General features: G+C 44.0%; 1 protein-coding gene and 1 pseudogene across 1 annotated transcript; both read right to left on the bottom strand.

Annotated features, from left to right (window-relative positions):
• LOC141270823 (uncharacterized) overlaps positions 1-13,454 on the bottom strand; it is a 68,548-nt pseudogene that overhangs the window by 15,860 nt on the left and 39,234 nt on the right.
• On the bottom strand, positions 11,555-12,031 carry LOC141270777 (oocyte zinc finger protein XlCOF29-like). Its single transcript, XM_073680887.1, has 2 exons — positions 11,900-12,031; positions 11,555-11,770 (listed from the first exon to the last, which is right to left on the bottom strand). Exons 1-2 carry the CDS (start codon positions 11,975-11,977, stop codon positions 11,555-11,557), a joined length of 294 nt encoding a protein of 97 aa, XP_073536988.1. The 5' UTR covers positions 11,978-12,031.

Raw genomic sequence — 13,454 nt, 5'->3', positions numbered from 1 at the left:
CCAGGCCTCTCGGTCAGGGAAGTTTTTTGCAAGCTGTGCATGACGTAAAACTTCAAGTGGGGGCGATACATAAAGAACTGTTGTCTTGCTACGTGTTGGAGGGTTTTCCCACTCCTATAGTGTTGGGCCTTCCTTGGTTAACTAAGCATAACCCGGTTATTAATTGGCAAACCAGAGAGATAAGCCAATGGAGTAAATTCTGTAATAAAAACTGCATGAACACGGTCATCGGTGCGGTTACTCCTTGGGTCTTACCTCCATTTCTGGCGGACTTTGAGGATGTATTCTCAGAGAAAGGGTGTCAGGAACTACCTCCTCATCGCGAGTATGACTGTTCTGTAAAACTGCTCCCTGAGGCCAAGTTACCTAAAGCTAGGTTGTATAACCTTTCTGGTCCTGAGAGGCAGGCCATGAAGGATTATATTTCAGAAAGTCTGGCTAAGGGGCATATTAGACCTTCATCTTCACCGGTGGCTGCGGGGTTCTTCTTTGTTAAGAAGAAAGATGGAGGCCTACGCCCTTGCCTGGATTTCCGTGAACTTAATCGGATTACGGTCCGAGATCCGTATCCACTCCCACTTATTCCCGATCTCTTTAATCAGATCGTGGGCGCCAAATGGTTCTCTAAGTTGGATCTCAGGGGGGCGTACAATCTGATTAGGATGAAGGAGGGGGATGAGTGGAAGACGGCGTTTAACACTCCGGAGGGGCATTATGAGAACCTTGTCATGCCATTCGGTCTGACTAATGCCCCGGCGGTGTTCCAACACTTTGTTAATGACATTTTTCGCCGCCTGGTGTGACAGTTTGTTGTCATATATCTGGATGATATCTTAATTTACTCGCCGGATCTGGTGTCTCATCAGGAGCACGTTAGGCAGGTGTTACAGATCTTGCGGGATAATAAACTGTATGCCAAATGGGAAAAGTGTGTGTTCGCCGTACAGGAACTCCAGTTTTTAGGCTTCCTGGTTTCAGCGTCCGGTTTTCGTATGGACCCTGGGAAAGTGCGGGCAGTTCTTGAGTGGGATCGGCCAGAGAATCTTAAGGCACTACAACGTTTCCTGGGGTTTGCTAATTATTACCGGAAGTTCATTCGTAATTTCTCGTCCATGGTTAAGCCTCTCACAGACATGACTAAAAAGGGGACGGATTTTTCTAGGTGGTCTGACAAGGCTTGTCAAGCATTCTCCTCCTTGAAAAAATGTTTTGCCTCGGCACCCATACTCATTCAACCTGATGCGTCACAGCCATTCATTGTAGAGGTAGACGCTTCCGAGGTAGGGGTGGGAGCAGTATTATCACAGGGTTCGTCCCCTGGTAAGTGGCATCCGTGCGCCTTTTTCTCTAAAAAATTGTCGTCCGCTGAGAGGAATTACAATGTCGGCAATAGGGAACTCTTGGCCATTAAGTTAGCTTTTGAGGAGTGGCGCCATTTTTTGGAGGGGGCAGTCCATCCGGTCACCGTCATCACCGATCACAAGAACCTGCTATATCTGGAGTCCGCGAAACGTCTGAATCCCAGACAAGCTAGGTGGTCATTGTTTTTTACCAGGTTTAATTTTGTCGTTACATATCGTCCTGGGTCAAAAAATGTAAAGGCGGATGCCTTATCTCGTAGTTTCCCTGGGGCCGGGAATACGGACGACCCGATTCCTATCCTTCAGGAGGGGGTGGTGGTTTCGGCAGTATGCTCTGAGCTGGAGGAGGAGGTATTGGAGGCTCAGGGGGACGCCCCTGTTGGACCTCCGGGGAGACTGTTTGTTCCAGATCAGTTGCGACAAAAGGTGATCGAGGCACACCATAACTCAGTTTTGGCAGGACACCCGGGGAGTAAAGCAACTGTGGATCTCCTCTCGCGTCGGTTTTGGTGGCCTAACTTACATAAGGAGGTGGTAACTTTTGTCGCGTCCTGTGGGGTTTGTGCGCGCTCTAAGACCTCACATACCCGTCCGTCTGGGGCCCTCTTACCTTTGAAGATCCCGGAGCGTCCTTGGACTCATCTGTCTATGGACTTTATTACGGACCTCCCTCCGTCTTCGGGTAAAACGGTCATACTCGTTGTTGTGGACAGGTTCAGCAAGATGGCACATTTTATCGCTCTTCCGGCTCTCCCTAATGCTAAAACTCTTGCGCAGGTGTTCATTGGGGAGATTGTGAGGCTTCACGGGGTACCCTCCGATGTGGTGTCTGATCGGGGGTCTCAGTTTGTGTCCAAGTTCTGGAAGGCGTTTTGTGCACGGCGGGGGATGCATTTGTCATTCTCATCGGCTTTTCACCCTCAGACCAATGGTCAGACGGAACGTATGAACCAGAGCTTGGAGACATATCTCCGGTGTTTTGTGTCAGAGAACCAGGAGGACTGGGCTTCTTTCTTACCTCTGGCAGAGTTTGCTCTTAATAATAGGCGGAGCGAGTCCACTGGTAAGTCCCCGTTTTTTGGGGCATATGGTTTTCACCCCCAGTTTTGTACTTTCAGTAGGGGGGGCTCTTCGGGGGTTCCTGAGGAGGAACGATTTTCCTCATCACTCGCTTCAGTATGGAGAGGGGTGCTGAAGAATCTGAATACTATGGGGAACCGATACAAACGTATGGCTGATAGGAGGAGAGTGTCTGGTCCGGACCTAAGTGTGAACGATCGGGTATGGTTGTCTACCAGGAATATTAAACTTAAGGTTCCCTCCTGGAAACTGGGTCCCAGGTTCATCGGGCCGTACAGAATCAGTTCTATTATTAATCCGGTGGCATTCCGTCTTGACCTCCCCCCTACGTTTAAAATTCACAACGTGTTCCACAGATCGTTGCTTAAGAGGTATGTGGCGCCGGTGGTACCGTCACCTTTACCTCCCCCTCCAGTGGTGGTCAATGGTAACTTGGAGTTCCAGGTATCAAGGGTCATCGATTCACGTTTTAATCGCCGGTCCCTTCAGTACCTGGTTCATTGGAAAGGGTATGGTCCTGAGGAGAGGATGTGGGTTCCTGCGTCGGATATTAACGCAGACCGATTAGTTCGGGCCTTCCACACGACTCACCCGGATAAACCTGGCCCTGAGGGTCCGGAGGCCCCTCGTAGAAGGGGGGGTACTGTCACGGGTGTGTCGCCACGAAGATCGTCACGATTACACAGCCTGACTTCTCGCAGCTGACTTTTTGGTGCTTTGTGTTTTCGGCAGTGAGGGAGTTAATTCTCTCTCTCTCTGTGCTAGACGAGGTCCAGCCTCGCCCAGCTGCAATCAATGTTGCTGTAGTGAGACTCCTTCAAATGCCTGCTGGTCTGTTTGGGAAGTGTCGGTGAAAGCATTTCATACAGACTAACAGAGCGGATCGTGGTATTTGGAGTTTCTGAGATAAGTGTATTTGGAGTGTTTTTTCCCTTCCTCGCTTTATCATTTATCTCCTTTCCCGTTGGTGTTCCCTCTGTTGTAGTTGTGTAGTTTTTGTATGCAAGGTGGTTTTGGTTTTTCCCTTGTACTGTCTCGTTCGTCTAAGTACTGTGTGTGGGCATATTATTACTTGTCCTCTTTTGTTGTGATCGGGGTCCTTCTCAGGACTAGATTACTTAGGTGCAGGGATCCTCAGGAGGTAGGGGTTACGCTGGCGGCCTGGACCTCTGTACCTTTAACAGTACCTCCAGGTTGAGGGATTAGTCAGGGCCCCAGCTTAGGGTCAGCTTAGGCCCCCTACCTCCAGTATACAGAGACAGCGTGACACCTGCCCCTGTTCATCCCAAGTCTCCACCCCCTGTTCCTTCCTGACTAAGAGACTCCCAGAACTAACGTGGCCCATACCTCCTTACTGGATGGTCCCAGGGAACAGATTCTGGTGTCAACGGACCCGGCCGGGCCCCTGCTACGTGTGGGTACCAAACACAGCAGTTGTAGGAAGGTTCCAAAAGGCTAAGACGTGTATCTCCTCTTCCCTACACGCTAGAGTGGGCTAGGAAGCAGACTGGCATTCACTATCTTCCCCTGAGCTAGAAAATCCATTTTGTGAAGAGCTGGGACATATAGTTCTTCCACTCCACAGCCCGGTATTGAAGTATAGTACCTTACACAACATAGGACATGTTCAGAACAAAGAGAGGATCTCAGCAGGAAGCCTGCCTGTCAGCTCAGCTCACAGCTGCCAGGGGAGGGGGATTTCTCACCCCCCTTTGCTGGCTGCAAAGGAATTCAAGAGAGTCAGATTACACTATGCCTGGAGACCTGACAACCAGGGCACATGTGATTATTCTAGAATATTCTTCACAATCACATTTTATTCCACTTTTTGTTTGGCAGTATGATAAAACATTTTTTGCCTTGTTTTTTTTACATTTTTACGGTGTTCAATAAAGGGGTTAACTGGCGGGAAGTTTTATAGGTCGGGTCGTTCCAGACGCAGCAATACCAATTATGTGTACTTTATTTGTTTATTTTTTTATCATAAAAATATTTATGTACAAAATATATATATAATTTTTTTTATTATTTTGTGATTTTTTTTACTTTGTTCCACTATGAAACTTTCACTTTTTGCAGTCTGATCGCTTATAAAGAATAGCAATGCAATAGCTTTGCTATGCTTTACAAACTGTCAGCACTGCACTGGCAGACAAACTTGCTCTGAGCATGGTGTAATAAGTTTGCTAGCTCTGATGACCCGGATGTCGTCATGATGACATCGGTTCAGCATGGCGCGGGGGGCGCCGATTGGAGGGCAGTGGGGGCTCCCTCCTAAATGCTGCGATGGATATCAATAGCTTTAAGAGGCTAAAGTAGCAGGAGCGGTGCATTGAGAGCCGGGTGTCAGCTGTCAAAACAGTTATTAACTAATTGCAATAAGGAAAATGATCCCTAACTCAAGATTCTCTTAATATATAACGTTTATTTACCAATAACAATAAAAGAAAAATTGTGCAATTTTTAAATGACAGTGAATGTGTGGTCTTTATATAGTCTTGATGTAAAGCGTTCTAATTTATTGATTTGTCACCAGTGAGAGAAACTATATTATTATCTTTTCCAACTTATCGCCTATATTCATTGATAATGAACACATCCACTAGAGGACGTCTCCTACTAGTTTGACGTTGTCTCACTGCCAAAATGTATGATTTTTTTTAAGTATGATTGTTTTGCACATTCTGCACTTTAATATTATATTTTATATTGGAGTTGTTGTGCATGCACTATTCACTTTATGTATTATATCTCATACATCACGTTGCACTTTTTTTTTTATCATGTTTAACCATTGCACTATGCACTTTACAAACTGATCTAATGAACACTCAGCTATGCATATCTTGAATTTTTCTTGCATATATTTTGCACATTTAAGTGTCCCTTATCTTATAATTGCACCATAATGTCTATTCTTCAGGCAGTTATGTACGTGATGAATTCTTCTCAAATGCATTCAGTTTATTTGTGTCATTCGCTCACTCTTGACATATTTGGGCTAGTTTCCCTGGCTACGTGTCCTGCTTTGTCTCTCTCCTCCCGCATTGTGTTTACACGTGTGGGCGGGCGAGGGGTGACACGGGTTTATCCCCTCCTACCTGGATGGGTTGCCATGGTCTGCGTGTCCCTGTCTTTCCTCTCCCCACCCACATTCGGATCTAGTGCGTGGGTGGTATTAGGTGGCTTGGGTCACAGGTCCATTGCTCCCTGCCAGCTGGGCTTCTGTGGTTAGGCATCCCAGCTTTGCCTCTCCCCGCCCGCACTGTGGTCACGTGTGTGGGAGGGCGGAGGTGACAGATCGCCATGGCAACGCATCCCTACCTTGTCTCTCCCCGTCCACATCAAAATTTCTTCCAGTGTGGGTTGGCGGAGGTGACGTGGGACGCCGACCCTGGTTGTTCCAGCGTGGGATACAGGCAACGTGAACATCTCAAACACCTGTCATTGGTAAGCCATGATATATAAGCCTTCTCCTGACACCTTTGCATCACCCCTCAGAGGAAGCTGCACGTGAAACGCGCATCAGGGGTGTCCCATTGGCAGTCACACAGGTCACCTTATATCTTCATATTTTAGGTATACTCTGGGCCTTTTCTTTACTTGGATTCATCCATATAACATATTTCAGGCAGACATTCAACTCTTTTTACCTAAGTTCCTGTGTCACCATATTTGTGTGTTGTTAAGGACACACTGATTCCTTGCTTTATTTTATTTGACTCGCTCAGGTCAGTCGTATATCATGGTTTGGTTTAGTGCATAAGGAAATCTCCTTTGTTAGGATTTATTGCCACCATTGTATTCATTCATTTATTTATAAGCATGAATATGTAGACCATGCATAGTGTTTTTTTGGGAATCATTGTCTATGACTAGGATTGCAGCATTTTTTCCTTCATGATGCTGTTGGTGTCCAACATTCTTCCTGAGTGACATTGCCTATGTCTAATACTCTCTTTTTACCAGTAAATGTATTGTGTTAGTTGTGTTAATAAACAGTCTTATGTTTGGCTTATACTCCTGTGTATTTATTATGATTTTGTAATCTTCTAATCCCAGGGAGTAGGTGGCTCCTCCAGGTTGTAAGTTCTATAGAAAAGGGCTTTTAATGCACAAAGTCATTCGAACAGTTTTGGGTGGAGGAGAACGTTGTGGTCTAGAAGCAAAATGGTAATCACACGATTGTGATAAGGCCGGACTACACCATTGATAAAGCAGCCACAGCCGGTGACTGAGAAGAATCTGTAAATGTTTTGGATTTTCAGATGATTATGAATTTCAGAAATACCTTATGACAGTTTTTCATTAATACTTTTTATGTTTTTGTCTGATATTTGTAGTTTTTATTTTTTTGTCTTTATGCTGTAGTACACACTGATGACGGTCTTGAGGACCGAAACAATTGTACCTGTGTTGGACTGCAATTAAATACTTTAAAATTATGCCTGTTTGATTGCCAAGTTTCATTTGCCTTTTGCATGGTTTTAGACCCTACTTGCGCACCTATTCCAGCAGTACTGCAGTTTTCTACACTATTATCTACTCCAGTATGTAAGCACGCTGAAGTGTCATGTCCTCTTCCACGTTCTCGTATAACGTTGAGGAAACATCAAATATCATTGCACAATATAACCTATTGTGTGATTTCTTAAAAGTCCCCCCGAAGGAGATGCGAGGATGGAACTTATAGCGAGAATTTCGCCACCTCACCAGCATCGAGTTGCATTGTGCCACATTGTTGGAATACTTGAGAGTACAAAGGATCCCAAGGGCATTGAGGGTCCCAATTTGTCCAACCCTGTTTAGCGATCAGTCTGAGTACTGCATAAAATTTGAACATATACTTAATAAATGTTCTTTTGATATTATTACCCTAACAAATGACTACTTACAGAAGGCTATTGTATCTACCAAGGAACAGGTAAAAAATATTGAAACTCAGCTTGCTGCTACTATCTCTACACAAGAACTCATCACTCTACAAAACAAGATGAGCATCAACGAGATACGGAGAGCAAAAAAAGGAATAAGTTTGCGAGATAATGAAGATTATGAGCAAGACTGGGTCTATAGATGGCAAGACAGATACACCTCAAGAAATTATCCTCCCAGATTTGCCAAATCCACTACAGATCCTTCTACCTCCGGTTCGGACACAGGCAGGAGGGACCTTTTCACCACTTCTGCTCGTTTTTTTTAGATCAAGGAAAAAGATATTCCCAACACAGAAGAACAGAAGAGGTGGCCAACACAAGGGAAAACACTGACTTCATCTGAGTGACCCGCTCCCAGGGACACAGCACCCTTGGTGGTAAATATCTCCTCTAGGACTTTGAGTATTGCACAACTTTCTGTACCACAGAAGGGGTTATCTTTTTGTCCCACTAACAAGTACAAAATGTTCAATCTTGATATGGAGTTACAGCGATTTTGTCGCTCACTACGCCTTAGGACACACTTTACCAATGACACACCAGGCAATACCTTGTCTATTCCCTCTACCCTCTCTGATGATAATACCTCCATCACGGCGCCAGTCTCGTCCTACACCCCAAAAGTGCATACAGACCCCCACATGACTCACATGCGCTTGAGACCTTCATTGGTTTCGTGGATAGTGCCTTTACAGACTTACATTCCAAGGTAGACAAAGGGCTGCTTCATTACCAGTCCAATCTTTCTCCCCTTGACCTTCAGGCCCTCAGAAGCCTTCAGGAAGAGAGTAATCTTATCATCAAACTGGCATACAAAGGGGACACCATAGTAGTGATGAATAAAGGGGATTATCTCCTGGAAGTCAATAGACAACTTAACTCCACATACCATAGACTACCCCATGACCCAACACACCAAGTCAGGACAGCAATAGCATCTGTGTTGGAACATTTTCTCACCAGAGGAGTGATTGATAGTAAGACAAGTGATTTTCTCACTAAGCAACATCCTATCACACCTGTCTTTTATGTACTCCCCAAAATTCACAAAAGCCTTGACCATCCCCCCGGTCATCCTATAGTAACCTCGACAGACTTGCTTCTTTAACCTTTATCAATTTTCATAGAGAAAATATTGATACCATTGATTAAAAAAGTCCCTCCTTTTTACTAGATACAGGAGCTTTTCTCAGTTTTATCACCGACCTAAAATGTGTCCCCCCTGAATCCGTCTAGGTTTCTTTTAAAGTCAACAGACTCTATGTTTGCATTCCACATTCCGAAGGTGTACGTGCTGTACAGTCTGTTGCTTGAGTCACAGACATATGCCCTTATCATTGAACTTTGAATTGAACTCCTGACGTTAGTTCTTACCAAAAATAATTTCTTGTTCCAAGATACTTTCTTCCTACACACTAAAGGGACAGTGATGGGCTCTAACGTGGCCCCCGCTTATGCAAACTGTTATATGGCCACCTTTGAGGCCCAAGTAGTTTACTCCAATCCATTCTTTCGTAATCACTCCATCGCATGGAAACATTACATCAATGACATTTTTTGCATATGGGGGTGCCCACAGGAATCTCTAAATGAGTTCTATGACCTTCTGAATTCCAGACCTGGGCTTTACCATGACTCACAGTTCTCATCAAATCAGTTTCCTGGATACCATAGTCCTCAAGGACCAACAAGGATTACTAACCACTGACTTTTACACAAAACCTACCGATCTAACTGGTCTCTTACACTTTAAGAATAATCACGCTTTACAAATGAAACAGTCAATTTCAAATCCCAGCTCCAGCGGGTAAATAGGATAGTGGCAATGATCAATTACGCTCAGAGAGGCTACAGGAAATGTGCCACAAATTTGAGAAAAGGGGCTATTCCCCCGAAATCCTACACCAACATAACACATATTCAGCCCACACCAGTCCTAAACCCATGAACCGGAGTCTGGTTGTCCACACTTACCATCCGTTCGCATACATCTTGCACAAAACCATCCGGAGGCATTGGAACATTCTACAATCCGCTTATCCCCACATCCCAGAGTTCCAACAACCATTTTTTCCGCGTTTCAAACGGGCACCCAGTCTCAAGGATTCACTACTTCGTGCTGACGTGGGCCCCACACATACAGGGGTCAAACAACGTTTTTTACTAATCCCTAAGAGGGGGACCTTCCCCTGCTTGCAGTGCCACCAATGCAACAACGTCCTACATGGGAACACCATTTACCATCCCCATACCAGTAAACAATACCAGGTTAAAGGGTATTTTACGTGTTACACCAACTTCGCAGTATACCTCATTAAATTCCCTTGTGGTCTGGCATACATTGGTGAGACAACACAACCACAAGCATAAGTCCACAATTAGATGTAAGAATCTGCTACTACTCTTGCTACAACATTTCATTATATTAGGCCATAACCAATCTCAACTCAAGTTCCAGGTCATTGAACAGGTGCTTCCCACTATTCGCAGAGGTGACCGTGTACGCCTACTGAAGGGAGGCCTTTTGGATCCATGAACTTCAAGCCCTTACCCCCAGGGGGCTCAATATGGATTATGATTTGTCAGTCCTGTGATAATTTTAGGGAGAACTGCATAAGATGTACCACATTGTTCTTGTTAACCATGAGTTTTTCACTGTTGGAGTGTACATATATGTGTTTTGAGACACAGTATTTGCATGTCATTTAAGAGAGATTAATTTTCTTTCATTATCATGGTACTAATTTTGTATTCTTTATTCACTGATCATCATCCTCCACGGCCCACAGGCTGCTCTACTTACACCTGTTCACCTCCTGTCACATTTCCAGGCTTATTATTCTTTTCTCCACTTCTTGGAACGTTGCACCAGCGGTTCACCCTGATTGGTCTCCTGGGACATTAGTTCCCGCCCTCTGACCACATATACTAGGCTTTCTCCTCCCTTGACATGGCAACCTTAGGAACCAGCGGCAGATGCCACGTTCCACGCCTGTCACACTTCCTACACTCACTACTGGGTATGTTTCTACATATAATTGCTGGTCCCTATTGGATAACCCCTATGGGGCTGATGTTCTTATGGCTGTTTGACTCCCTAGATCCTGTCTTTCCACTGAGACACTGTGTCCTTCCTGCTTTTACCTTTAACTATATTCCTAGTAGTCTGGTAGGTCACACTTATTATACAGCCATTATGTGTACTCTATTGCAATGTTTTGGATTTTCAGATGATTATGAATTTCAGAAATACGACAGTTTGTTTCTAGTACTTTTTATGCTTTTGTCTGATATATGTAGTTTTTACTTTTTTTGTTTTTATGCTGCAGTACACACTGATGAAGGTCTTGAAGACCAAACCAATTGTACCTGTGTTGGACTGCAATTAAATACTTTATAATTATGCCTGTTTGAGTGCCAAGTTTCATTTGATATTGAATGGCTTTGGGCCCTACTTACGCACCTATTCCACCAGTGTTGCAGTTTTCTACACTATTATCTGAGAAGAATCTGTGACTTCTCTGCATTTAGTGGTTGCTACTCACTTTGGCGGTTATCTGTAGGAATCTCCTCTTTACACCGCTCATCATCCCTCACATATGTGTCTGTAGTATTAATATGGGTCAGATCTTCACCCTGAAACAAATATCGTAAAAGTCACAGACAGCTGGAGAAGTCCCATCTATGATCAGCTCTAATCCTGCCATCTCCACCGTTCTCATTACCAAAGTATAAAACATATAATACTGGTGGATAAAACAAGACTGAACACAAGACCTTCACAGCCGTCTACACATCATAGGGGAGATCTCATGACACCTTCTCTCCATCTACCTGATGATCCTGAGGAACATTGGGGTCTTCTGGTTTACAGTCTTGTGGAAGAAGAGGGTGGGGACATCTCTCTGGTGTTGTCCTCTTACTGGATAGATCTGGAGGAAACACATACAGGGACTGAATTCATTCTTTACATACAGATAATTATAGGCTGTGTGTATTTAGTCCTGTCTATTACCTGGTGATGTGAGGGGCTGGGGAACCTCCATCATGACGTTCTTGTACAGATCTTTGTGTCCTTCTAAATACTTCCACTCCTCCATGGAGAAATAGACAGCGACATCCCGACACCTTATAGGAATCTGACACATACAATGGTAGAGTCATCCCCCGATCCCTTCATAGCATTACTGTATAATGTCCCAGCAGTGTCACCTCTCCAGTCAGCAGCTCAATCATCTTGTAGGTGAGTTCTAGGATCTTCTGGTCATTGATGTCCTCATGTATCAGGGGGTGAGGTGGAGGCCCTGTGATTGGGCTCAGGGGTCTTCCCCATCCCTCAGACACAGGGTCCTGACAGCGTTCACTAGAGGTCCTCTTCACTACTGTGTAATCCTGGTTATGGAGAGACACATTAATAAATATGACTACAGACATTTCCAGAGTCCTCACCTCTCCAGTTCTGACCATCTGTTATTCCCATAGATAAGAATGATGTAATGTGATGTCATCAGAATCTCTCACCTCTCCAGTAAGCCGGAAGAGGATCTCTAGGGTGAGGTGTAATATCCTCTCCGCCATCTTGTCCCTGTCCATATCCATGCTTAATGAATGAATCAGAAAAATTTTCTTATTTAGGGGGATCCGATATTGTAGAGACCTGAATAGGAAAATGAGACGATGTAAATTCATAAAAATCTTGTGTAATAATACAATCACTAGAGATAATAAGGGAAACATATGAGATTTACTATTTTATACTATTTAGTTTTCTTCTTTACATCTAGTAATAAAACCTATATATTTTAGGCCACAGACAACAAGCAGTTTCTTCCTTGGAGTCTGCAGCTGAATACGTTTCTCATAGACTCATCTTCCTTATTGCCAATTCTCGTCTCATTTACGGACACTGGAATCGGCATTATCAATACTGCAGGAGATATTCATTACACGTGACATGAGAAATAACTACTTCATGAGGAGGACGACATCTTCATCTTCTACTATGGCTCCAGAAACATATTTGGCCAGAGTCCTGTCACCCACTACATCACCACCGGTCGTCTATATGAATGTTTCCCGTCTTTTCCAGACTGTAATCTTCTATCATGTTAGATCTCAGGTCTGATTCACACACAGAAGTTTGAGACATTATAAAAGCTTGTTTGTAAGAACACCAAGACAGGAGGTATTTGATGCCAAATTCTCCATATACAATGTATATTTTTCTCTGGATATGATAGGATTTTTTTTAGCATTTTCATGTAGGTTTCCAAATATTACATGAAAAACACCCCCAAAAAATACAATTGGGAATGGAGATACTGTGGGAACATTATACAGAGTGTGAGTGGATGGCGGTACTAGGGGAACAGTATTCTGTGTGTGGGGGCCAAGAAAGGGGCACTGTACTATGGGAGCAATACATGATTCCTTCACAAAAACACCCTAAATATAACATTTTTAAAACCATCCCACAATTTGTGCATCTTTAGGGTAAATCGCTTTCTAATCATTTGATTAGAGCTGATACTATTAAGCTAAAGTATCTAAACAGACTTTCTTTCAGATCCATAAAGGGGCACTTTTCCGTGTTTGTCATGCCAGAACTGTTGGAGGATTATTACAGGTGACAGTTTTCCCACCAATTAGAAGGGACACATGTGGATATTGGTGTTTTTTTTTACCAGCTACAGTTCTGATGTGATTTACTCGGTAAAGTGCCTTGTGGTAAAGTGGACAAAAGTCATGATCAATGAAATCAGCCTGAAGGAACATGGCTCCTCTATTCAGCTCTATGAACCTAGGATGAAATCCACTGCGGCCCCTGCAAGAAAAAGAATGAAGAAGAGCAGAAGTTTGGGGAGACCACCGTGGCCAGACATTTCTCGGAGATAGTGATAAAAGTTCTGATCTCCGATGGTCGGTGTTAGAAGAGACGACCGCAGCGGATTCACAATCACAACGCAGTAAACTTCTACAGAGACGTGTTCTGGATTTACTCCCTGGAATCACTTTTGCCCAAAGGGTTAAATGACATCTGTAACTTCCATGTCCTTCTATGAAGCTTCTTCTCTGA

This window comes from Phyllobates terribilis, unplaced genomic scaffold, assembly GCF_046119375.1.
Source record: "Phyllobates terribilis strain yellow unplaced genomic scaffold, ASM4611937v1 Scaffold_5__5_contigs__length_657084704, whole genome shotgun sequence".
In the NCBI taxonomy this organism is placed as follows: domain Eukaryota; kingdom Metazoa; phylum Chordata; class Amphibia; order Anura; family Dendrobatidae; genus Phyllobates; species Phyllobates terribilis.
This window is presented reverse-complemented; position numbering and strand designations above follow the sequence as displayed.